Source organism: Drosophila yakuba, chromosome 3R (assembly GCF_016746365.2).
Source record: "Drosophila yakuba strain Tai18E2 chromosome 3R, Prin_Dyak_Tai18E2_2.1, whole genome shotgun sequence".
NCBI lineage: Eukaryota > Metazoa > Arthropoda > Insecta > Diptera > Drosophilidae > Drosophila > Drosophila yakuba.
In genome coordinates, this window is record NC_052530.2 from 5,867,234 (window position 1) to 5,891,714 (window position 24,481).

Genomic DNA, 24,481 nt, shown 5'->3' on the forward strand with positions numbered 1-24,481 from the left:
GATTTCATAACGAATTGTAGAGAGGTCGTGAGTTTGTTATTATGGAATAACTGTAGGAAACACATTATATAATTTAAGTTCACTTTGATAATTTGATATAACTTAGGATTTTCGTCTACTGGACTGATTTAAGCTACTGGACACGCACGTTGTCATAGATCTTTACGACATCTACATCTTGAAGAAGCGCTGTACGAAACTCCTGGTAGCGGGCCATTTGTCGATCATTTAAATCCACGAGCGGCTTGTTTGGACAGTGGCCCACCTCCTTGTTTATAATCTTATAGTTGCACTGCCTTAGTTTGTACGTAACCTCTTGGAGGTCCAGAGGTCGACACTTGAACAAAACAGACCCTTTTCCCAAATCGGTAATGGCGCTATCGGTGGCTTTGCACCACAGAGCATCTGTTCGCAACGTTTGATTAAATTCTTCAAAACTTAAAGGTGTTTTGCTAGGCAATGTGGCCTCAATCAAGCCAGTTTCGTTAAACAAATGTCTATTAAAGAAGCGCGTTTTGTTTTGCCGAAGTAAAGAGGCCAAACGCAGCTTCAGGTTGGGCAGATTATCCGTCCGGATCTTGCAAACCATGGCAACCAATTGGCGCCCATAGTCCATGGGTATACTATAGGTGTGTTGATTCCTCTCACTCAACTCGCACTCTTTCAGAATTCGCTGCACACGACTGTATGGCAACTGCAATGGAGACAGTCGAGCCCTCAGCTCGAAATTCTTCTCGGGATCGATGGAACCTCCCCCTCGATGCACCGCCAATCGAAGCTCGTTGGCCAGTATTAACTCATCTGATAAGTCCTGATCAAACTGAGCCTGTTTGGACCTTAGTGGAAAGCTGCAAACGGAGGTCGTACTCGGGATCTTTTCTCCATACATCGGAGCCCATCGTACACGCTTTACGCTGGGTATCTCGGGATTATTCAGCAGCTCCAAGTCCAAGCCATTACGCTTATCGTTCTCTAATTTTGGGGAATTACTACGTATTAGGCTCGGCTTTGGTCTGTAAGGAGTAACGCTGGACTTAAGCTGATGAAGTTTCGTGTTCTTCGTCTTGTCCATGGGTTCTAAGCAACGGGTGTAGTGCATTTTGAATGAGGTTAAAATTTTGCCTACTTAAAATTATTGTTTGAAATGAATTGGTTTTAGGTAATTCATTCGAAATTTCGGACCATATAAGTGAAAAGTTTTCAAAAGGCACTAATATACTTCACAAGGAAAACAAAAAAAAACCTTATTGCCAAGATAAACCTTTTTAAATAGCACGGTAAAAATAATTTGGCATTATGTATGAACTCACCGTATCAGCGGCTGTCAAATTAATTCCCAGACCTCCGGCTCTCGTTGACAACAAGAACACAAAGATATCTGCTCTAGTTTGAAAATCGGCAACCATATCGCGACGAGCGGAAATCTTGCTTGAACCATCCAGGCGCATATAGCGATGTTTGCGGTGCCACATGTACTCCTAGGCATTTTATCACACAATTAAACTTGACAATAAGCGCTAGAAGTTTATTTAACATACCTCTAGCAAGTCAATCATCTTGGTCATCTGCGAGTATATGAGTACTCGATGTCCCTTCGCCTTCAGCCGAGTGAGCAAGGTGTCCAGAACAAAAAGCTTGCCGGCGTCGGTAATCAGGGTTTCCTTGTCGGGCACCACAATTGAAGACCATCCACTATAAGGCTTGCACACGGCCAATCCACTAAAGACGAGCTCCCTGCCCTGGTTGTTCTCACACTGATTGTGTCGAATCTGAGCCCACGCTGCAGACCGACTCTCGCAGCTACCATGGAAATATAAAACGAAAGTAAAAAACAGATCCAATTTAAGAAGTCATTTTAAACTCACTATAAATATCTGTGCACAGCTTGAACTTTCTGTCCCAAATCATAAAGTAGTCGTGGCATGGAAAGCGGTTCGCATAGGTATTTTCTAGGTTTTCGTGGGCGATGCGGAAACTCCGGTAGCAGCAGCAGCGTTGTCACCTTTACATCGCTTTTGGCATTTGACTTTGTTTGTACCTCCACAGACTCAATTTCCAGCTTTGGCTTGGACACGTCCTCCATCTCCTCGATCAACAACGTTTTTTCCTTAAGAATCTTTGACCGAATTACACGGTGTTCGATGGTTTCCTGCATGTTGTACGTAAAGTAATCGCCAAAGGCGTAAATGCTGCTTTCGTTGGCGGTCTTTAAAAATAAATCTTTGTATAAGTTGTTCGTCTAAAAAATTAAAACTTTTTACGGATTTTACCATTCCTGTGAATACAAAGTTCTTAAGGACACTGTTTGGTGGCATATAGTCGAGAACTAGTTTGTTTTCCAGCATCGGCTCCAACAGTTGATATCTACTGTCAGGCTGCTTTTTCCACCAAAAACGACGGTAGGCCAGTAGTGGGTATTTCTCCAAAACTTTTTGATAATGCAAAAAACTGTCGGAATTCAAATAGAGGCATTGTAAATATTTAATTGTATTGTGTATCAAAGAAAAGATCACGCTATTTTGAGATCCTCCGCTACCATATACCCGTTACTCAATTAAAAAACAGGAGAGAACGCTATAGTCGAGTTCCCCGTCTATCTGATACCCGTTACTCAGCTGTCAGCGGTTTGTGGGCGTAAGAGTGGCGTGGCAAAAATTTTTTGGCAAATAGATAGAAATTTACAAGACGAATACAAAAATGAAAAAATATCAAAACATTTTTCAAAAGCGTGGGCGTGGCAGTTTTAGGCGGGGACCAGTGGGCATGGCAAAAAGTTTTTTGGCAAATCGATAGAACTTTACAAGATCAATACAAAAATGAAAAAATATCAAAACATTTTTCAAAAGTGTGGGCGTGGCAGTTTTGGGCGGTTTGTGGGCGCTGCGTCTATGTCTCTGGAGTCTGTATGCTTAATCTCAACTTTTTAGCTTTTGTAGTTTCTGAGATCTCAGCGTGCATACGGGCGGACAGACAGACGGACATGGCCAGATCGAATCGGCTATTGATCCTAATCAAGAATATATATACTCTACGAGTAAAGGGTATAAAAAGGTCTCGATATGCCAATCGAGACAAACTTTTGGGTCGGATTCGCTACGTTTGAACGAGTCTAGTATACCCTTATATTATTATATATTACTCACAAATCTATCAGTCCATTCAAGGTTACTTCTACCATATCTCCCACAGATAAATCACAAAGACGGGTAAATCCAAAACAACTATTCACGTTCACATCATCAAAAAGAGACCTTTGCATGTATTCCGATTTAAATATATTGAACCTGCGGATGGGCAGTCGAGGAATTAAAATATGATACAATCCTCAAAACCTATCTACTTACCGGTTATAGAGCAAGTGCTTTCGACTTGGCAGCATTCTATGTATAAGTCCTTCCTCGTGAACCAATCTGGGAATAGTATATTCCGCACATCGCATAAAGAACGGACTTTTTGCGTCCCTTCTCTCAAACAGCTCAGGATGATTACATACCTTGCGAAATTGCATGACCAGATTCATCAGATTTGATGCCGAAGAAGATGATGAAGTAGTAGTGGATCCACTAGTCAGGTGAAGCAGATCCTCAATGCGGATCTTCTGCTTCAGCGCCCTGTAAAGCAACTTTTGACGAATGGTCAGCGGACAATAGACCATGATCTCAATTTTATCCGACAGCTCGTTCTCCACATCCTTCTTTATCCGCCTCAACATAAAGGGTTTCAGAATCATGTGAAGTCTGGAAATTTGCTTCTCATCAATTCCCGTTTTGTTTTCTGCATGCGATTCAATATCTTTGGAGAACCACTCGTTGAACTCATCATGGGAATCAAACAACGTAGGCATGATAAAGTGCAGCAGAGCCCATAGCTCTGCCATGCTGTTCTGGATAGGAGTGCCACTGAGAAGTAATCGATTACGACAGCTGAAGCCCAGTAAAAGCTTCCAACGCTGCGAGGCGGCGCTTTTAATGGCCTGTGCCTCATCTAAAACCATGTACTGCCACTTGATCCGGTTGAAATACTTGTAATCGCTGACCACCAGCTGGTAAGAAGTAATTACCACATGAAAGCTGGCATCGCGAGTGTGTAAATGCTTTTGGTCCCAAAACTGGCGCAGGATCTTACGTTCGCTAGGTGAGCCCCAGTATGGTACCACCTTAAAGTCGGGCACAAATCTAGACATCTCTTGTTGCCAATTATGAAGAGTAGATGCAGGTGAGATTATTAGAAAGGGACCCCACACTCCGTAGTGCTCGGCTATGTGGCAAAGAAAAGCTATCGATTGGACAGTCTTTCCCAAACCCATTTCATCTGCGAGGATGCCACTGATTCCCTGATCGTAGATGTTTGCTAGCCAAGTCATGCCCTTGATTTGGTAACCCTTGAGAGTTCCCTTAAACATTTTGGGTTGGGGTAGGTCCTTCATCTCGGGTCGGGGTTCCGGTTTTATATCCTCCCCACTTTCCTGCTCTTTTTTCTCTTCCTCTTTCTCCTTCTTTTTTACAAAGACATCAAATGCCCTGGTTTTGTCAAGATCTCTTTGCATGGCTGCCTCGGCATTCTCCTGAGCCAAAAGTTTCATCTCTCCTACGTCATAGTCATCTTGAGCCGCCAACCTGGCATTGGTCTCTTCATCCAATTGGCTAAGAATGCGCAGCTGATCCTCTTCGCTGCCCTGGCCCAGTTTCTTCGACATGAAGTGGGCATACAGCTCGGTTTGAGTGATCAGGAAGTTGAGCTTACGCTGCTGGCGTTTCACCTCAATAAGTTCTACGTCCTGTTTTCTCTGTTCCTCCGCCTCTTTCTCTTGCTTGCGCCGCTGATCCCGCTCCACGCGTTCGTACCGCTTCCAATAAGCAAGCATTTCCCTGGTAAGCCGCTTGGCACGCCACACAGTTTCCTTCATGATCCTTTGGGAATTGATAGCACGCTGTCGCACCACTTTGGCGCACATGCCAGCCACCCTTTTACAATTAGCCAGCATCTCCTTGTGATTATTACTCTTGATGCGTTGCAGTCTGCCGGATTCCTTCTTAGACATGATCTGCCAGATGCGCCGACGACGAGCGGCCAAAGCCGCTGGGTTCTTTCGCTTTCGCCGAATTTTTGTTACTTGGCCCTCGGTGCCGCCCTCCACATTTACCTCCTCCTCGATTTCTTCCTCCTCTGGGTAATCCAACGCCAAGCTGGCCAGTTCTCTTTTGTAGTCAACCTCGCCACCATCTTCGTCTTCGTCTTCGTTGTTGGGTAGCGTGTCACCAAATGTATATTTACCCAGCTCTGACGGAGGCACCTCACCGGATTCTGGTGATTCCAGGTTTTCTTGCTTCTTGCGGCCTCTTCTTCTCTGTTTGGGTGGTTTTGGTCCAGCTTGGGCCTCAGCCAAACGGGCCAGAAGTATTTCCTGTTTGGTGCGTCGACGCCTTTTGCGCACTCCTGCAGTCGCCAGCTGACGCTCGGCAAAGATGTCGTGGTTGGACAGCAAGCCGCTGCCATAGTATGCATACTGCGCGTTCTGAAAGGGATTAAATCAGTAAACGCATGTCTTTTTTTTCCCTATTCTAATTCGAAATACCACAAATCAACTTTTTTACCTATTATACATTGACTGCAAAACAAACCCACATGACACATCTACATCACTCACCGTGGCCTTTTTGTAGTAGTTCTTCCGCTGACGCTGTTCTCGGACGTGCTCCCTCAGCAGTTGCTGCACATACTCATCTTCAGTGATGGTGGGATCATCGCTTTCCGTGTCGCTCAGGAGAAGATCGTAAAGCCACTCCCGATCGCTCGTTAGCTCGTTGAAGTTATAAAGTTGTGCTTTGACACTTTGTCGCTCTGTTAAGGTAAACTTTAGAAGGTGTACTAGTCTTCCTCCGATACCTACTCACCTTCCTTGCTGGCTAACAGACGACTCTTCCGCATACTGGATTGCTTCATTCGGACCACGCCCACGGTGGAGGAGTCGTCTGAGTCCTGTACATCCTGTTCCCTCTTGACCACATGCTCGTCGTCAGTTTCCTCGTTGCTACTTAGTGGCTTCCGCAAGGTTCTTTTGGCCATGTTCATGAAGGGTCGCATGTTGAGGGCCGCCTCCAAGCGCTGGATGTGCAGCGGCTCCGCCATGGCTCGGGGACGTGGCTGGGGCGCCAGCACGGGCTTGGCTTCCATGGCAGCAGCGATTTTAGTCAGCTTTCAAACACAATTATCACGTAATTTCGCTATTTATTCGGCATGCATAGAGGTAAACAACAGTATGACCGTGGCAGGATCGGCAAAAAAATACCAACGAGTGACCCTCACATCTGAAACTATCGCCATTTGCACAGTGGGCGTATATATAATATAATAATATATAATATTAAAGATTTGAGTTTTATTTGTAATACAACATTGGTTAACATGTTGACAATGTTGCGAAAACTAAAATAAATGCGTACACACTAATTTTCTTTGCCGTATTTGATCAGTTCTACGCTTCAGAGCTCACCAATAATTTGTTTCTGGTGGAAAATATGGCAGGCAGCGTCAGCTCTAGAGGTTTTCCAGCACTGCCAGCCAGCTGTTATAGTTTTGGTTTTGTTTTCAGTTAACAATTAAATAACTTGCGTACTTCCTTTTTAAATAGAGTATTTAATTAAACAACCGTCAAAAAAAAGATCTAACTCGGGCATCAAATACGTAGAAAACTATTTGATCCGCGTTGCTGCCATTTTAACCAAATTCGGCACTAGCATTTGTTATGTCGTGGTCAAATGCACTTGTCAAAGAAATCTTAAAACCAGAAAGTTTGATAATTTCATCAGAAATCGCAGTGGTTATAGCAGACAAGTTTCCCAAGGCGAGGCATCACTACCTGGTGTTGCCCTTGGCAGATATTCCCAGCATCTTTCACGTAAGCAAAGATTTATCCTTAAACGGTTTGCAATCTCCAAATAACTATGAACATACTCTGATCCATTTAGTTGAACCGCAGCCATCTGCCGCTCCTGGAGGAGCTTCATCTTCTGGCCAGGAACGTTGTGGAGGTGAAAGGGCTGCACTGGCAGGACTTCAACGTGGGGTTCCACGCGGAGCCGAGTATGCAAAGGCTCCATTTGCACGTCCTTTCCAGGGACTTTGTATCACCCAGTTTGAAGAACAAAAAGCATTGGAACTCATTCAACACCGAGCTCTTTGTGCCCTACACAAGTAAGGCTTTTGAAGCTGGCTTTATGCGGCAACTGGAGCACCATGAGCAAACAAAAGAAATCGAATACTCTGGTTAGATAGTTAATAGAGATATACAGGCGGTGCCATTTTTAGAACATCATCTTCTTCAATAAGAGTGCCTTTTTCAGTTAAGAATATGGTTTGCAAACTGCCTAAAGACAAACGACTTTGGCATCCATTCATTAATTTCAAAACTCCTTAAATTTGAAGAATGTCTGGATCATTTTCTGCCTAGTATTCCATTCTATACTTCCTTTTGCTAATCTACATGTACATACACATACATCATTTTTTTAGAACTGTATTCCCAACTGGAGAAGGAGAATAGCATTTCGAGACTTTCGAAATCACTGAAAGACGAGCTGCTGGCCAAGCCACTTATTTGTAATCAGTGCGAGTTTGTGGCGAAAAATTTGCCAACACTCAAGGAGCATCTGGTGGCGCACCTCCAAGATCCAAAATCCATTCGCAAGCGAACTACCAGTGAGAACAAAAGAACCAGTTCCTCCCCATAACAGAGCCGAGAAGTCAGCTGGGCTGAATTCAGGCAGGCACAACTTATATTAATTTGATTTCGGGGATTTCAACGAATACAAAATACAAATCGAATCTATTAAAATGGAGGTGGATGAATTGAAATATTTCCGAGATGAGCTGAAGCGCAAGCTAAGTGATAAGAGGAACTTTCTCATCGAGAGTGATCGGGCGGTGGTCATTAAAGCAGATTTTCCCAAATCGCAATACCACTTTCGGGTGGTGGCCAAGGATGAGTTCAGGGATATAACTAAGGTGGGTTGTGTCAGAAACTTAAATTAACTATTCATTCTCCTTCCCTAAAATCAGTTAACCGAAGAGCAGCTGCCCTTGCTGGATCACATGATGGATCTAGCAAATCAAATAATCGAGAAGCAGGAGCACCTGGAGTCGCGTAACTTTCGCATAGGTTTCAAAGTCAACACCTTCTGGAATCGTCTAAATCTACATGTTATTTCTGACGACTTTTATTCCATGGCCATGAAGCGTCCAAAGCACTGGAATAGTTTTAATACGGAGCTATTTATGCCTTTTCAAATGGTGCACATGATGCTCAGTGTGCAGGGATCCATTGAACCCATTCCGGAAGAGAGGCACAAAGAGTTGCAGGATCAGAAGCCATTACGTTGCAACCAGTGCGATTTTGTTACCGATCTGCTGCTGGACCTAAAGGCTCACCTGTATCAGCACTGGATGCGTAAGGAAGGCGAGCGTGAGCAGAAGAAAAAAATGGATAAAATAATGGAAATGATAAATGAGACTAAGCTGGATGAGGTGGCTAAACCGGAGCCGCTTCCTGAAAAGCCAGTTCAAGTTCAGCCAGTGGCTGATATTGCCCGAAATCCCAATAAAATTCCAAGAAGCCTCTTAACGCCACAACAACAGCAGGGCAAGCAGCAGGCCCAAGGTGGTTACGTCAAGTACGTGTACAGACCTCCAGTCAACATGATGAATCAGAACAATCCCAACAATCCATTCCGGAACACTCCGTCTCTTAATATACAATCTCTGAATCCGCGTCAACCCAATAACTTTAATTATAGACACCCTGGTTTTGGGCCTCGTGGACCTATGCCACTTCAAGGTCCAAGGGCTTCTTGGAGTGGTCCGCGCTTTCAGCCTAATCAACATCAGAACCGATTCCGTTTTCCGAGATCCAACGCGCCGCGTCAACCTAATCGAATGGCCCAGCCTGGCCCTCAGCAATTTCCAAAAAATGCACCGACAAGTGGTCAAGCTGGACCGCCAGGTCAGCAACAGGGAGTTAGACCAAAATGGAATCCAACACATGCCTCCGATTCTCAGCATCCAAATCAGAAATCTAAGCCCCAAAACCGCCCGAATGCCTTTCATGCCAAGCAACAATCTGAGAATCAACAGACTATCCAGCATCCAAATCAAAACAAGAATCCCAATCAAGTTAAAAGCCAAACACCTAATAACCCACAAAATCGAAAGAAGCCGTATCAACAGAAAAATCGGCAGCAATCCGCGGGCAATCATCAGAATCAAGGTGCTAATAATCCCGCACCTTCAACCTTCAATTAATTCCAACCAAGCTTAGGATCATTTATCATCCTATTGATACAATTCCCACTACCGAACAGCAGTTGGTAAACTACCAGAAAGACTTTAGATTCGGAAAAAACGATCCCAAATTGATTTTTTGTAGGGAATCATGACTTTGGATTTAAAAACTAACTCTTTCCTAGTAAATGTGAAACATTAAAAAAAACGGAATCAATTTATACATATGTACATATATGCATTGCCAAACTATAAAACTATTTTTGTAATCCTTGCATATGTCTGTTAAAATAAATTCGTATTGAAACGCCAAAAATCTGATATCTGATTTAACTAACTGTGTATATATAAATGGAATAAAAGGAGTAAAAGAAAATAAAATAAAAAATTGTTAAATTAATGTAGAAAGTCTTCCTTTATTTTCAGAAGAACTATCGGAAGAGAAAATATCGGATCAGAGTTACACCTTAAGACGTGTTTTTCCGTTTTCCAACACCTAGGTGCCAGCTGTTCGAGTTATTTTTTTTCAGTACACATTGTAAAATGACTTTAACTTAAGCTAAGCGGATGACCAGAATTCGACATGTCTTGGAAGTACGGATTAATCAGAGACATGTCGAGGACCGACTATCTGATTACTTCGTCGGAATTCGGTGTAGTCATGCCAGACAAGTTTCCCAAGGCAAAGCACCACTATCTGGTCCTTCCAAGGGAAGATATTCCTAGTATTTTTCATGTAAGTTAATGCCAGCAAAAACTACGATAGAGCTATAAAAATAACTTATATCTTTTAGCTTAACCGGACCCATCTGCCGCTTTTGAGGGAGCTTTATAATCTGGCGCAGAATGCTGTCAAAATACGAGGAGTTACTTGGGAGGACTTCCAGGTGGGATTTCATGCCGAACCTAGCTTGCAAAGGCTCCACTTGCATGTCATCTCCAAGGACTTCGTATCACCGTGTATGAAGACCAAGAAACATTGGAACGCGCACAACACCGAACTATTTGTTCCCTACGAAAGTAAGATAACTACGAAAACAAAAAGACTTGTGGGCACATATCCCATTAAATTTATAAAAACAAATTTTTGATAAGAGTTTTGTACGTTTTTGAATCTGTTATCTTTTAGAACTGTGCGTTCATCTGGAGAGGGAAAACTGCTTTTCACGACTGCCAAAATCGCTAGTAAATGAGATGCTATCGCAGCCTCTGATTTGTAACCAATGCAAGTTTGCCCCGGAATCGCTTTTGGACTTAAAGGCCCACCTGTTTTACCACTGGCATAGTCGAAAAAAGGAGCATGAACAGAAGCACATAATAGATGGAATAAGTAAAATGTCGTTCCGAAACACTCCGCCAAAACATATCCAAGCGATGACTCCGCCTCAACTTAATCAGTTGAACCATAGGCCGCTTCTACTTATGTATCACGGACCTAGGACTTTTGGGGACGGTCATTACTTTTCACCTTCTCAAAGAAAGGGCTACACTAGGACCCCGGGAAACAAAGGTTTCCGACCACCTCCACCCATAAATGCTCCACCTCATTATACAAAAAAAACTTTTGCTGGAGAGAGAACTGTGCAAAACGGTCAAGAAAACGGAGCGATCCCAAGACGAATACCGAAAACGGATGAAAACAAGAACCAACAGGTTACACAGGAGCGCATTCAGCAGAATTTGAATTCTCAACAGCCTAATCAGGATTCCAATCAACAGAGTAGTTCGAACTCACAGATAGCTCAACAACAAAGCTACAATATTCAGCAGAAAAATACGCACGAGGTGAATTCGAAAAACATTCATGATCAAATTCGTCAAAATACCAGTGAAAGTTCGACTGTCCAGAATCAAAAAGCAAAACAGTTAAATCGTAAGACTCTGCAGCCACATCCAGGCCTAAAAGTTATTCAAGTGAATGGCGAGAACAACAATTTTAAAAATGATACAAATCTTAATCAACAAAACGAGAATAAAAACAAGAGCAGGGGAAGAAGAAAAAAAAAGAAATCAGCTGGGATTCCTCAGAACAAAGAATGTATCGTTTCACCACCCCCAAACGATTAGAATTTATCCTGTAATAGTAACTAATTAAGGATTTTACAAATTTTTTACCTAATTTATAATGCTGTAAAATAAATATATAGGACCAAAAATATACCTATAAATAAATTTTAAAAATGGCACTCCACATTTCTATTAATCTCAATAAGCAATATCTTAGAAATTCCTTGATGTTTTGTAATGAAGATATCGCTTTAATTTTCACTTTGCCACCCATCCACATTCTGCGCTCGATTAAAGTGCTCTGGCCAACTGGAAAAGCAGCCACCCACGGCTAATTAAGCAGTCACCGAGGAAACCCGGCATCACTGCTTCTCCCCCAGCTCCAGTTTGAACTCTTATTAAATTATGATTCTGAATTCGAAAAGTGGACGAAGTTTGTCGGATACCCAGTTCCCATGGGAGAAGGGTAAATTTACTGTGGATACCCGCTTGAAGTGGAATGTTTCCAGACCGGGAAAATGTGACTGTCAACAACAAAGTATTATTTCTAACATTTATACACTAAATTGGGGAACTCTAGTCATGCTATGCTATTCTTACTTGCCTCCATTAGATTATATTCTTCTGTGAAATGACAGCGCCACTTAATAATTTATACTCTAATTAGTTAATTTACAGTAAATGTCATATGCTAGGCTCATCAGCCATTCGTCTTGCGCTTTACAAGGCGAAATATAAGCTAACAGGGAACAAACCCACTTGCCGTTCCTAGAAGCTAATACACATCGGGCTCTTAACAAGAGCAGAGGCAACATTCAAGGCAACATCCCTGAGTCCGACGAGGTCCTCGTGTGCTTGTTGCACTAATTTAAATTCGCACTCGCTTCTTTAGTGTGTCACAGTGTCAAGGTGTTCGAAAGCTGGCACTGGTTCTAAAGCCACAGCCTCATCGATATGCCTCGGGGTTGAACTTGTCTCTACTTTGAGGCTCTAGTTTCGGTGAGAAATCAACAGCTCCATTAAAGCTATCTCTCCTAGCCTTGCCACCTGTTATGTCTCGAGCAACAGGAGGCCATTCATAAAGGACGTTACTTTAGAGCAGTGGGGCCAGAGAGAAAGGCTCCCTGGGAAGATTCCCTGTGAGTACCACTCGATTTGAGTCCATTTTCCAAGCGCATGCTCGCAGACGAAAGCTTTTTAGGGTTGACAAGAAGAGTTCCCTGTGAGGGGTAAATACGCGCGTGAATTGGCTTTATGTTAAATTACCTGTTTAATGATCTGGAGATCTTGTTAATAAGGTGTTAAACGTTTTCAGTGCAAGTATCTGTATCTGCTTTCCCTGGCAGTACTATATTATTTTCGAGAGTATAGGGAAATACTTGAAGCATATTGCATAAGAAAATACTTTTAATTGCAAGTTACTGCTCCTTTGGCTCAAGCAGATTTAATTGCTTTTCTGACACCCAAGGATATCTCAAAAATGGATTCTGTAATAAATATTCATATGAGAGAACCCTTATTGGGTGGCGAATGGAATTGTGGCTTTTGAGCTCATCTGGAATGTTGCCACGTATGTAAAATGTTGTTTACATGATGATGATTTTGGCGAGCCAATTTCTGAAACATTTGTCTGCTCTGTGGACTCTTCTCATGGTGAATAATCCTTTTCTCCGCCATTACGCTCCACCTCGGTGTGTGAAAACCAACTGAGTAAATAGGCGGCTCAACATCAATTGCTCGATTTAACCAATTTTCCATTTTTTCGGGGCAGAAATTATAACGAATGAAAGAATAACAACAACGACAAAGAGCCTCAATAATAATAACTTTTCATAGCGCCCTCTTTGTTGTTACGAGCGCCCAAAGAAATGGGGTTGGTATCCTGGGATATTTTATATGTTATACAATAGGCGTTTATTGCACTGCACTTTAGTAAATTGCAATTTAATCGGTGGATTTATGTTATATAAAGTATTATTTATATCTGTCTAAAACTCGTATTTAAGAATTCAAAAAATTTTAAATAATAATTTAAAGCTAAAAAAGTAATACTTTTACATTTATTTATACCTATACCCTCTTTTTTACAAAGATCGAAAAACATGCAGAATCAATGCATCAAGAAGTTTTTCATTAATCCCTTTGTCGCTTCACGTTAAAAGAGTTATGCTCTCATATGTTTTCCCGTTTTGACTTTCGATTTCAGCCATCCTTTTGCTTCAAATGCACAGGACAAGCGCTTACAGGGCGGGAGTGCTGCATCGCATTGTGCTGAGTACGGGGCGTATGAGTAATATGCCAATTACACATTTTGTGCATTCTCCTGTAGCTTGCTCGCGCAGCTGCTTACATTTTTACGTTTCTTTTTTTCCGCGTCAGCGCTTTAAAAATATTTTTGTTTATTCAACTTTTTTGTGTCGCCTGTACCTTCTCAGCCACGTGGGTGTTATTTGGGTGGGTGTTTGTTTATTCTTCTGCAGCGGCATTGCGTATACGAGGTGGTGGCTGGAAGCGGCTTTGAGCCGTATAAAGTTGTCTAAGCTTGCCAGACGATTTAGAAAAGCAAAAGTAGTAAAATTTGCAAAGCTCTTTGAATGAAACTGACGTGGGCGCAAATATAAAATCGGAAAGAAACGTATAAAAATGTAATTCATATATGTAAATCAAGTTTACAGTCCTCTTTATTCTGAATAAGTTAAGTGGTGTTAAAGTTTTATCAGTTCTTGCAAAAAAATTTGCATTTACCTTGGTCTGTATATTCCATATTTCATTTAAATATGCATGGCTTTTTTTCATAGGGGTATATCGCTTATATAAAAAAGTGTGAACTACTAATTTCAGCTTATTTTAACACAGGTATTCAACATGAAGTGGTGTGCAAATTTGTTGGTTGCCTAGTTTTTTGGCTACCTTTAATCCTTATAAAAGAAATGTGGAGTTGCTTAATCACGAACCAGTAATAAAAATATGTTCAAAAAACGAATTGGCTTCTGTGGAGGAACTTTGGCTAGACCAGAAAGTGGATCATTTTGATAAGCACAACAACAAAACCTGGAAAATGGTAGCAATTTCTAACAAAATTATTTTGAATGTAAAAATACATAGTTATGTTTTAGCGTTATTACAGTAATGCCAAGTATTTCAAGCCCGAAGGACCCATTTACATTTTTGTGGGAGGAGAATGGAGAATCAGTCCAGGATTATTGAGCACTGGATTAACCCACGATATGGCAGTGGAAAACTCTGGAATGCTTTTCTACACTGAGCACCGCTATTATGGGCTATTATGGGCTCACCCTTTGGGTGAGTAAAAATAAATTCAATGAAAGGAATAATTTAAGAATATTATTTATACTTAAATTGTCAGCAATGAGAGCTATCGACCGAATAACCTCAAGAAACTAGGTCTTCATCAATCATTTGCTGACTTGGCTCACTTCATACGCCACCAGAAGTCAAATAGTCCCGAAATGAAAGACTCCAAAGTCATTTTGGTTGGCGGCTCTTATTCGGGCAGCTTGGTGGCCTGGATGACTCAACTGTATCCGGATTTAATAGCTGCCAGCTGGGCCTCCAGTGCTCCATTATTGGCGAAAGCCGATTTTTTTGGTAAGTGGGATGTTTTACAGAGACAATCTCTAATATTTAATCTTTAGAATACATGGAAATGGTCGGCAAATCAATTAACTTAAGTTATGGTCACAACTGTTCTTTGCGAATCGAAAGGGGCTTTAAATTCTTGGTGAAGTTATTTGATGGCGATGAAATTCAGGAGCTGCTTTATAATCTTAATGGCTGCAAGGGTTATAGATCCAAGAATCCTTTAGATAGGGCAGCTTTCTTCAATGGGCTGGGAAACTATTTTGCTTTAGTGGTGCAAAGTTATAGGTGAGTTTTAAACTATACTTAATATTGCCATATTTTTAAAAATGTATATTTTTAACACTTATAAGTGCTTATATACCCCGGCTTTGTGAGACTTTGATGAATTTAGGTTCCGATGATGAGCTGGCATTCATAGAGTTCTTAAAACTGCTTTATTCTGAAGGAAGGCGCTCCATTGATTGCCAGGACTTTGGATACTCTTCCATGCTAGAACTTTTCTCTGGGGATTCAGATGAAAGTTCGGAAAGTAAGCAAAACCGCAGCAAATTATTATTTGATTAAATTTTGTTTTCCAGCTCGTGCTTGGTTTTATCAAACCTGCAATGAATTCGGCTGGTACACAACTACAAAATCCTATTCATCCGCGTCCCAAACCTTTGCCAATCAGGTGCCCTTGGGCTACTTCAACCAACTTTGCCAGGATGCGTTTGGCGCGGAGCAGACTGCCCAGCAATTGGCCCAGGGCGTTGAGCAGACGAATAGCAAATTCGGCGGATGCGGGTTCAATCAGAGCGAGCGTTATGCTCAGGTAATCTTCACGCATGGCGAACTGGATCCGTGGAGTGCTCTTGGGCATCGAAAGGGTGACCAGGCAATAGTCCTGACGGGTGAGTCCTTGGTTGGTTTTAAATGATTGAAAGACCCCGCTTAGTTTTGTGTCACGTGCCACAGGCTACTCGCACGTCGAGGATTTGGCCAGCATCCAGGTGACGGACAGCGTGGAGATGAATCTGGCCAAGCTGCGTGTTATGTCCTTTCTGCGACGCCACATATGAATCATACTGGGTCCACACATTTAGATCCACTCGAATAAATTATTAAACTAACAAATGCGCCGTGTGATGAGCCCATTTGAAAATGTCAGGGGAGCAGTTCCTCGTGTCCTTTTGCAAACAAAGTGATAAATTGAGTGATGCTTGGACACTAAGTGATATGTTTGGTCCGATGGGTTGCGTAAACAATTTTCCCGAATGCGGCATTCTTGTTGATTAGGAAATTGCACTTGTCCTTTGGCTTGTGCATTTCCTCCTGTTTGTTTGTCTTGGCTTGATTGGTTGATTAAGGGATTCATTGAGTGGACACCTACGCCTCCACTTATGTGGTGTTTGTGAAAAATTTCTTGACTGGAAGTAAAGTCATAGTTGTCCCAAACAGACTTCCTCTAGCCTGGCCAAGTTGATATATATTATTTTAGAGACTAACAGTTAATAATGGTTCATCTTATTAAAATATCATTTGAATAGCTAAATACAGCTTAATATTTAAAAATTCTCTTACGCTATTACAACATAACCAAAATCAAATTCAAAATGCGCCATCAGTCGCAAGAAACAGACTTCTGATAGTTTTAGGTTCTCATATAAATATATACGTTGCAAATTAAATTTAAAATGTAGTTTCCCTTTTCCATAATTAACTAAGAATTAAAGTCTGGGAATAAAATATACCATGTCCAAAACTACATTTATTTTCTATTGGGAAAAGCCTTCAATTAAGTAATTTAACCAAGAACGCCCAACGACAGGTGTCGGAAATACGAGCCATATTTTTGTTTATTATCCGCCCTCGGAAAAGCTTCTACTGTCGCTTTTCGCATTTGAGTGCAACGCCAACGCTTCGAGGACGTCGTCGAATCAGCGTCACCTGCTGGTCTGCGTGGGCGCCCAGGAAAGTCGCCCGGCTGGAACCAAAAACTATTGGATACATTCGTAGGATCAACGGGATTTACGGGACTTACGGGGGAAATGGGTGGCTCCATGGATAGTTGCGTGGGCAGACCAAATAGGGAGGGCCGGCATTCGAAGCTTCCTCTCTCTTGATGGCTCTCATTTACTCCAAAGTTCGTATTTACATTTATACCACTGTTGCTTGGCCATTTCTACATCGGTTTTGGCCCTGTTTTACTGCTAAGACCACGGCCAGGCGAATTCTGTTGGCGCTAATTGGTATTTGTTGCTTCATTTATTGGCCACATTACGAGTAGATGAGCTTCGGCTTGGCTTAAGCTTAAGTGGAGAAAGGATTATCAAGGTTCAGAGAGTTGAAGGTTCCATACATATACATGTTTCTGGATTGAATTACTTTAGCAAATATTACACAAGTTCATTGAAAATTTAGAAAGTTTTTAAAGTTGTTTTGGTCCTTCAGTTTTTATGCTGAAAGTTTCATACTATGGCACCGTGATGTTTTTAGTTTCAACAGCTTATAAAGGGTTTGCACTTAAGTTAACGTAAAATATAAAAAGGCGTATTTATCAAGATTTTTCTCATTTTCTTAATTTTCATGTTCTTTTCTACTATTACTATATTAAGAAATAATCGTGACATATAAGTTTAAAATAAATTAAACGTTTAATGTTTCTTTAAAGATAATTGTTAATATATTCAATTTTAAATATATTTATCTTACCTAAAATGCCGTAACTCTCCTATATTTTGAAATTCCACCTAATTGAAACATTCATGTATCAATTTCAAGTTCCTTGCGGGGGCCCAACCCGCGGTGTGGGTGAGATGAGAACCGCTCCTGGCCACCAGCCAGAAGCCATCAACGCAACCAACGAAATATGGCCCAGAGCAGGTGCCCGAGCCCTGCAAGTGACATTGAGAGCACGGCAAAGAGCGAATGCCGCGGGGAAAACCGAACCGCAGAAGGGAAGCGCAAGAGAGAGGCAACTGGCTTTCCACTCGTCCGGGAAATTCACTCGACGAGGACTCGTGTGTAGGCGGCGACGAGTCTCAAGTTGAGTGGCGGAAAAATGCTTAAAAGACGAACGCAATCCGCTCAACGCTTCAGTCGAGTTTGAAACTTACACTCAAGCGGAGTTGTAAATAGTAGTTCGAGTTGTTGGCTCGTACTCAAACGTACCGTATCACCTTTATGCATTTAAGATAATCCAGCCCTTGAGAAAACACAAGAAAAATATACTGTTACCAGAAAAGAAATACAATAAAATGTCAAAATGATTTCCAAATGACGCGTGTGCTATTACTTGACTTGTGACATTTAACCGTTTAAAATTGTGTGGAAAAACTGTTAAGGAAACCCAGGCCCACAAAGCCAAATCCCCACGAAATTTGAGTTGAAAAGGAAAATCTGTGTGTGCGGAAAATTGCTTCTTTACGGCTCCGCTCTGTTGCTCTTCATTACCTTTACGCTATACCTACCAGCCGCCACTCCCCCAATTTTCTCGGATTTTTGTACATTTTTTTCAAGCCTAGGCCTCGTTAGTCTTGTCCCGCTTCCATGATTCACGTTGCGTATACGCCGTGTGGCGTCTGGTGGTTAGGGTGTGCGAGAGTGTGTGTGTGTGCGAAAGTCGGTGGTGTGCGTGTGCCTTGAATAACAACACGCAGTTGTTGATTGTTCCCAACTTCCCTGGGCTCTTGTTGCCGGGCCGCGCCCGCCCCTATTGTCCCTAGCCTCTGGCTTTTCTGGCTGCTGTTAAATTATGCATTAAGAACCCCAAACCCGCACAAAGGAGAAAGTGAATGTAAAGAAATGGAAATGGTTTAAAAATACTGGCTGCGAAATTCTGGCACATTTCTGTTTGGGTGTCCACAGTAAATTATGCAAATTAATGTTTGTTTGTGATTTGGTCGCTCTTTTTGGTGTTTTGCTTTAGTCCGAAGTGGCCAGGAAAAAGTTAGTGTTTTAGAGTTCTGTTAACTTTTTCGGGCGGCTCTGGCTTTTATTCATGTTTGTGGAAATTAAGTGCAAAGAAAAGTTTATTTTCCGCCGTCTTTAATTTTTCTTTTATGGATATCATAACATTTTTATTGGGAGTTTACTTAATTAGTATTAATATTTCCGAGACAAAATAAAAATGCTCTTCCAGTTACTTTTCAATAATATTTACTATTTACAATAACTTCATTCTACGTTGTTTTTTTTTATTTTGATAAATTCTAATGTACGGAAATCATAAATTTGGAGTTGTCACAGCATAAATAAAGTTTTGTCCCTGCTTTAAAACAATTCCATTTAGGTTTGATTTAAATTTAAATCTTTCCTATCCAGTAATTTTTTTTTCTAAAGTATTTTAACAATACAATCCTTAACAAATGCCTTTTCACACTTAACCTGATGCCCTTTTTACCTTTACCTCCATAGCTTTTCATTCGATCAATTTACGCCGAATTATTTGGCCATTTGGCGTCCTGGCCATAATTTACTTTACTTTTCCTGCTGCTCTCTTTACTGCGGATATCCTCTGGCCTTCTATCTTTGTCTGTGAGTCTCTGATGGCTTTTATTTACTATTTGGCTAACGTGTCTTTAGAGCCAAATGCTCGCCGATTCTACCAGTAAAGTGCCCCAGAATTTGTGCGTGTTTTTGGAGCCACTGTCGCAGTCTGCGTTTTCAGATGCTTATTAAATCGGTGGAGCCAAGACAGAAGTTCCATTTTCAGTCTATTAAAGAATTTTATGTCCTTCGTTTTTGTGTTTATTTCCTTAGCTAGTGGACTGAGTGTAGTTTTTGTCTTCCTGGGAATTGTCAAAAGATTTTACGGCTTAATTCCCTGGTGGCTGATGATCAACCGAAAAGTTCAAATTCCTGGCTGTGAAAATTTCCTGTGGCATTTTTTAAAAGCATAAAATGAAAGGCAATCTAAACTTTATAGTTTGGGATAGCAGAAACTTTTTTATTGCTGTGAAAAGAGCTGAGTTTTTGACACCAAACTTATCACTCAGCCAAGCCGAGCTCAGTGGAATTACTAATTTGGGTAAATATTTTGTTAATTATTCAATGCCAAGGTCTTTTTCAAAACTGCAGATTCCAGCTGTGAAAAAGACTAATTAAAAAGCTTGGCCTGACCGACACTTTTCCATTCTGTCTTTTAATTTTCCCTTTTCAAAACTCGTAGCCAAGGTTTCGTTTGTCGATGGGGACGGGTGTATTTTGCCGTGTCCATTTTTGATTGCCCCAAAAAGTATGCCGGAAAGTTACGGCACTTTTTCACTTCTTCAACTTTAGCTTACACAAAGAAGAGAACAAAACCGGTAGGGCTAACTTGGCTATAATTAAAGGTTCGCCACTGTCTGGCCCTTTTTTGCTTCTACTTTTTTTTCGACTGCCATTTCACGTTTTGGTTACACGCGGCGTATGTGTTTTGGGTGCTCGAGAGAGTCATTAAGAGTCGCTCGACTGTGTGAGTGCTGAAAATCCATCTAAACATTATACGAAAAGGGTTGTTCAACTTTGTATCCTCTGTAGCTTCCGAAAATAAAACAACCAAGGGAATTCGGGCTAGGAAAAGTTAAAGTTCGTTAAGTTGATTAGAAGGCACTGCGTCAAGTTGTTCTGGCATGTAAATTGCCGCCTGGAGACATCTTTGCATAATCCACAGCACAATTGGTGTCGACTTCTTGGGGGCTCAATTGAGCTTAAGCTTTAAAATTATTTCGACTGTACAAAATTAAGACCGTGATATCTGATTTATAACATTTAATACAAAAAATCAAAAAAATAAATCTCTGTTGTTAAAAAAGTTGAACTGCAATGTCAGAGTCATAATAGCGAGTCATAACGCATCAGAAAAGTAATAAAAAGATGTACAGAAGTCTGAAACTGGAAATGATTTTGCTAGCATAAAATTAAGTTCAAAACCTACTGGCTTCAAACGTAGAAGCAAACTACATTTTAAATTAATTACAATAAATTTACAACTACTAATCAGCTTTTCAAATATTTCTCTTATCTTTTCAGTGTAGAAAAATGTAAAAAGTCGACTAAAAACATATAAATATATACACACATATAAATATTTGTTTGCTGCAAAATTATTTTCAACTATAATTTCAACGAAACGAAAATTAAAACAAACCAACAAACGTAATCGAAATTGACACAAACCAAACGAAAAACAACCAAACGGCTTAAAGCTTGCATGTAGTCCACAATTCCAAGTAGTAAACGATAAGGCAACTATATAGAATTGAACGCAATAGGGAATCGGGAAGAAGTTGCAGCTAATTTCTGGTTCGTATAACTCCATTAGAAGGCGATTAGCATATTGAAGGACGAGCGAAGGAAGTGGCGGGTAACCCGCTACAGTGGCTGAAGTGCCAACGATAATTCAATCAAAGGGCTGGAAAAAGTTTCCCGGAAAACTGATTCTAAACGAAGAAGAAAACGAAACTGTAAAACTCCATCAAAACACTCGGATAAAGTGGAAAACGTGTGCGTGCGCGTGTGAAAAACTTTTATCATCAGGCCGAGGGTCTTAATTTCTACACTTTACAAGTTCCGCCAGCCAGCGGTATACTACAGCGGAATGTCCTTCTTGGCCATGGACCACCATCATCATCATCAGTCGCGTCAGCACCACAATCATCATTGCCACCTCAGCATGTGGCCGTCATTCGCCGTCTGTCTGCTCCTCCTGCAGACCACCACCACCACCATGGCCATCGATTTGAGCCGTTTGTACGGGCACATGGCCAACCCCATCGTGAAGCGGAGCGGTAAGTAATCGACCGCAGTGCCGGCATTTTCCATATATTGGGAGCTCATTAGGGGAGCGCACCTGGCGTATACTCAACTTCCGAAATCGAGACTTCCTTGCTCACCATATTCGTTTTCGGGTTTTTGCTTAAGCCCATTTCCATTCACAGATCGGCCTTCACTGCGTTCACCGCTCACTGTGTTCTTTGTGGCTCCAGCCATTTTTCTTTTCTGGCTTTTCTCTTAGTTTCCCCTGCTCTAGTTTACTTATTACCCTACTCAGCCTGCAAGACCCACAAAAAAATGGGTATCGGCAACTTTTCATTTATTTTATTTTAATTTAATTTTCTTTTTTTATTTGCACTATTTCAGCTGGCAGGTGAGCTGCATAATTAATGTGCACGTACTTTTTATTTATGTTTTTTTCAGTTTTCTCTGCTGTTTTACGGATTTTCCATTCGCGTGTTATGGTGGCCACTGATGGAAATCTTTGGCTTTCCGTTTAAAGTTTATGTAAATGATTTTTATTATTTTAAGCAGTTGGAAGTTTTTTCTACTCTGGGTTTTTCCGTGCCTCCGTTCGTGCTGGAATTTTCTCTGCTTTTTTCCAATGCTTTTTAAATTGTTTAATTAAGCCCCGTAGGCGTTTGTTGATTTGTGGCATTTGAAGCTTGTCAGAAATAATGCCAGCCCTAATTAAATTATTTATGTGATGCGTTGTGAGCCCTCTAACCAAATAAGTAATTAACTCCAGTCAGGACAATAAATTGGCGAACAAGTGTATTCCCAACTTAATTTGCGGCATTTTGGTTTCGGGCCACGAATAGACTTCAATTAGTTAGTTGCTCAATCGGTCATTAATTGCCGCCTGTCGCATAGCCATTTCATGAATATGTAAAGCAATTTTATTTTGGTATACTTATTTCTGCGCTACACCAGAAATAAAATGGTAAAATTTACCATTTTAGGTTTTCTTAATTCCTTGCATTCGACATTTTGGCAGCTTCATGTGCTGATCTGATAAGGGAACACAATTTCCTCGATTCCTTTTACTCAGAGAACGTCAGTTTCAGTAATTACTTTTTTAAAAGTCTCGGAAAAAACATTTACAACTCTTGAGAATCAGGAACCTGTCAACCGCAAAGTGGCCACTAGTCCATGAACAAACCAATGGCTTAGCTTGAAGAAAAATAAACTACTTAAACTATTCAAAAATTTGGAGCAACCTGAGTATTATAACTATGTATCTTATTTATATTCAATTTGATTTTTTGTTTCCTTTAAATTTACCCAACATAAACTTTATCTAAATCGCGTGCTACTTCTATATCTGCATTAAATAAATATATTTCTTTACTTAACTCTCTTGCATTATATCAGCTCTAAAGACGGAATCATTAACTAGAAAAACGTTAGCCAATTTGTCGCAACACTCCCTTTTGCAATTTCTATGAAAAAACCAACTTTGCAGGGCAGTGTAATAATTTTAGTTTTCCCTGCCAGTGACAACATATTTTATGCTGCAATTTCCAGCAGAAAAGAACTCGCTGCATTTCCACGGCGCTTGTTATCCCGCTGGCTGCCTTTACTGAACATTGGCTTCTTGGTTTTGGGTTTTTGGCGATAAGAGTTTGGTTTTGGGGTTGGCTTGGGTTTATTTATCGAGCTAGCTTTTCTGCTCCGGCGTTCTGGCTTTGTGACGAACGAAAACGAGCGTGGGTCGCCTGGCAGGTTGTGGCATTGTGTGCTGGTCGTAATTTTTTGGTCAGCTGCCCTGCCGGACAATTCTGGGCCAGTTAATAAATGTGCCACGGACAGGATTCGGCGAGTGCTGGAAAGCACTCTGGAATTCAGCGCTCAGTGACAACTTGAAAGGGGCTGCGTCACTTCCTTTTCCTTTTCATCATGACAGCATTCATTACTTCTGATTGTTGCATGGTTTTTCGCTTTCAGTGCCGACATTCGGCTAAAAAACACATTGTTAATTGGATCAAATGGAATTCTTGGTAAATGCACTTTGGCAAAGCACTGCGTTTAATAATTACATTTTGAAAATCAATATTTTAAATATCAATTTATTAATATTATTTATATTTATTAATATTTATTAATATTATATATTTTTTTTAATGCTTTACAGATGTTTTGATAACCTTGCGTTACACAAAACTTGTCTTGTTTTCTTCCAAATAAAAGCTTTCATTTCATCAAATTGAAGCAGTTGTATTGATTGGCATTTCCCAAACAAATACATTAAATTAGGCTTTCTAGCTCCGCTCCATTTAACTTAAGTACGACGTTTTTGCATAGTACGTTTAAATATTCATTTAGTAGCTTAGCCTAGAGTACCATAAATATTAAGCGAATAATTCAATTAGTTTTACGAGCGCACTCAGCACAGTCAGTCCCGAGGCATAAATTATGCAATATTTGATTTGTCTTGGCTAATGTGTTTGTTCGAAGGAGTCGCACAAAAATCGTGGCAGTTGGCTGGGGATTTCACTCTGCTTTTCCCAGCTGCCCGATGTATGTGGTAACTTAAACGGCAACAAATGGCAAACAAAACGTACCATTCTGGCTGCCACTCGCCGAAGCGTGCCCCACATGCAAATATCCTGTTCCACAAAAATACGATTTCGAGGCAAAGCAACTGCAACCAGCGGAAAAGCAGCGAATGCCGAGTTCTGAGGACTGAGCACTGAGCCAACTAACGGACATATTGGCTTACAAAACAGTTCGTGGACTTGGCCATTTCCACTTACGTGATGGCTCGAATTGCAGCTGGCGCAAAATGGAATTTCCATAAAAGCAAAGCCGCAAAACAGAAAGCGCAACCAAGTCCAAAATCAACAGAGCGCTCAGGCAA

At 41.0% G+C, this 24,481-nt stretch overlaps 7 protein-coding genes and 1 long non-coding RNA gene across 10 annotated transcripts in view; 5 read left to right on the forward strand and 3 right to left on the reverse strand.

Moving 5' to 3' along the window:
* Positions 1–6,282, reverse strand: part of LOC6535689 (chromatin-remodeling ATPase INO80) — a 39,836-nt gene extending 33,554 nt beyond the window's left edge. Inside the window, exons 1-8 of the mRNA XM_002096281.4 lie at positions 5,895–6,282; positions 5,648–5,841; positions 3,345–5,515; positions 3,144–3,284; positions 2,271–2,448; positions 1,866–2,206; positions 1,539–1,800; positions 1,311–1,478 (exon numbers count right to left, since the gene is read on the reverse strand). Of these exons, the coding sequence (XP_002096317.2) occupies positions 1,311–1,478; positions 1,539–1,800; positions 1,866–2,206; positions 2,271–2,448; positions 3,144–3,284; positions 3,345–5,515; positions 5,648–5,841; positions 5,895–6,174 (3,735 nt within the window). The 5' untranslated portion in view covers positions 6,175–6,282. The remainder of the gene's footprint in view (positions 1–1,310; positions 1,479–1,538; positions 1,801–1,865; positions 2,207–2,270; positions 2,449–3,143; positions 3,285–3,344; positions 5,516–5,647; positions 5,842–5,894) is intronic.
* LOC6535688 lies at positions 15–1,212 on the reverse strand. The gene has a single exon (XM_002096280.4). The coding sequence runs from the start codon at positions 1,097–1,099 to the stop codon at positions 134–136; it is 966 nt and encodes a 321-aa protein (XP_002096316.1). The 5' UTR covers positions 1,100–1,212; the 3' UTR covers positions 15–133.
* A 257-nt stretch (positions 6,283–6,539) lies between the features above and the next one.
* On the forward strand, positions 6,540–7,730 carry LOC6535690 (aprataxin-like protein). 2 transcript variants are annotated; one of them, XM_039376753.2, is made up of 3 exons: positions 6,540–6,898; positions 6,969–7,266; positions 7,513–7,730. In XM_039376753.2, the coding sequence occupies exons 1-3, from the start codon at positions 6,746–6,748 to the stop codon at positions 7,728–7,730; spliced, it is 669 nt and encodes a 222-aa protein (XP_039232687.1). In that variant the 5' UTR covers positions 6,540–6,745. The 2 variants fall into 2 exon arrangements, with proteins under 2 accessions (XP_039232687.1, XP_002096318.3); XM_002096282.4 differs by having other exon boundaries at positions 6,546–6,898; positions 6,969–7,194.
* Positions 7,691–9,609, forward strand: LOC26535257 (aprataxin-like protein). The gene is made up of 2 exons (XM_015191786.3): positions 7,691–8,004; positions 8,059–9,609. The coding sequence occupies exons 1-2, from the start codon at positions 7,834–7,836 to the stop codon at positions 9,295–9,297; spliced, it is 1,410 nt and encodes a 469-aa protein (XP_015047272.2). The 5' UTR covers positions 7,691–7,833; the 3' UTR covers positions 9,298–9,609.
* A 64-nt stretch (positions 9,610–9,673) lies between these two features.
* Positions 9,674–11,462, forward strand: LOC26534573 (aprataxin-like protein). 2 transcript variants are annotated; one of them, XM_039376751.1, is made up of 3 exons: positions 9,674–10,012; positions 10,071–10,296; positions 10,374–10,512. In XM_039376751.1, exons 1-3 carry the CDS (start codon positions 9,860–9,862, stop codon positions 10,403–10,405), a joined length of 411 nt encoding a protein of 136 aa, XP_039232685.1. In that variant the 5' UTR covers positions 9,674–9,859; the 3' UTR covers positions 10,406–10,512. The 2 variants fall into 2 exon arrangements, with proteins under 2 accessions (XP_039232685.1, XP_015047274.2); XM_015191788.3 differs by having other exon boundaries at positions 9,700–10,012; positions 10,406–11,462.
* Positions 11,463–13,306: 1,844 nt separating this feature from the next.
* Positions 13,307–16,626, forward strand: LOC6535691 (putative serine protease K12H4.7). Its single transcript, XM_002096283.4, has 7 exons — positions 13,307–14,344; positions 14,411–14,586; positions 14,651–14,892; positions 14,940–15,171; positions 15,237–15,415; positions 15,465–15,776; positions 15,841–16,626. Exons 2-7 carry the CDS (start codon positions 14,570–14,572, stop codon positions 15,942–15,944), a joined length of 1,086 nt encoding a protein of 361 aa, XP_002096319.3. The 5' UTR covers positions 13,307–14,344; positions 14,411–14,569; the 3' UTR covers positions 15,945–16,626.
* LOC26535972 lies at positions 16,607–19,023 on the reverse strand. Its single transcript, XR_001453921.2, has 3 exons — positions 17,578–19,023; positions 16,907–17,174; positions 16,607–16,849 (listed from the first exon to the last, which is right to left on the reverse strand). It is a non-coding gene; the product is annotated as an uncharacterized LOC26535972 (long non-coding RNA).
* A 1,858-nt stretch (positions 19,024–20,881) lies between these two features.
* Positions 20,882–24,481, forward strand: part of LOC6535692 (IDLSRF-like peptide) — a 35,655-nt gene continuing 32,055 nt past the window's right edge. The window contains exon 1 of the mRNA XM_002096284.4: positions 20,882–21,635. Within this exon, the coding sequence (XP_002096320.1) occupies positions 21,446–21,635 (190 nt within the window). The 5' untranslated portion in view covers positions 20,882–21,445. The remainder of the gene's footprint in view (positions 21,636–24,481) is intronic.

What these genes read in the sequence shown, in the direction of transcription:
- LOC26534573 (XM_015191788.3), top strand. Translation starts at nt 9,860, where the DNA reads ATGTCTTGGAAGTACGGATTAATCAGAGACATGTCGAGGACCGACTAT. An exon ending in ATATTCCTAGTATTTTTCAT is followed by an intron (nt 10,013 to 10,070) that starts GTAAGTTAATGC and finishes TATATCTTTTAG; the next exon opens with CTTAACCGGACCCATCTGCC. An exon ending in ACTATTTGTTCCCTACGAAA is followed by an intron (nt 10,297 to 10,405) that starts GTAAGATAACTA and finishes GTTATCTTTTAG; the next exon opens with AACTGTGCGTTCATCTGGAG.
- LOC6535688 (XM_002096280.4), bottom strand. Translation starts at nt 1,099, where the DNA reads ATGCACTACACCCGTTGCTTAGAACCCATGGACAAGACGAAGAACACG.
- LOC6535691 (XM_002096283.4), top strand. An exon ending in GGCGAAAGCCGATTTTTTTG is followed by an intron (nt 14,893 to 14,939) that starts GTAAGTGGGATG and finishes TTTAATCTTTAG; the next exon opens with AATACATGGAAATGGTCGGC. An exon ending in CCAGGCAATAGTCCTGACGG is followed by an intron (nt 15,777 to 15,840) that starts GTGAGTCCTTGG and finishes CACGTGCCACAG; the next exon opens with GCTACTCGCACGTCGAGGAT.
- LOC26535257 (XM_015191786.3), top strand. Translation starts at nt 7,834, where the DNA reads ATGGAGGTGGATGAATTGAAATATTTCCGAGATGAGCTGAAGCGCAAG. An exon ending in AGTTCAGGGATATAACTAAG is followed by an intron (nt 8,005 to 8,058) that starts GTGGGTTGTGTC and finishes CCCTAAAATCAG; the next exon opens with TTAACCGAAGAGCAGCTGCC.
- LOC6535690 (XM_039376753.2), top strand. Translation starts at nt 6,746, where the DNA reads ATGTCGTGGTCAAATGCACTTGTCAAAGAAATCTTAAAACCAGAAAGT. An exon ending in ATATTCCCAGCATCTTTCAC is followed by an intron (nt 6,899 to 6,968) that starts GTAAGCAAAGAT and finishes TGATCCATTTAG; the next exon opens with TTGAACCGCAGCCATCTGCC. An exon ending in AAAAGAAATCGAATACTCTG is followed by an intron (nt 7,267 to 7,512) that starts GTTAGATAGTTA and finishes TCATTTTTTTAG; the next exon opens with AACTGTATTCCCAACTGGAG.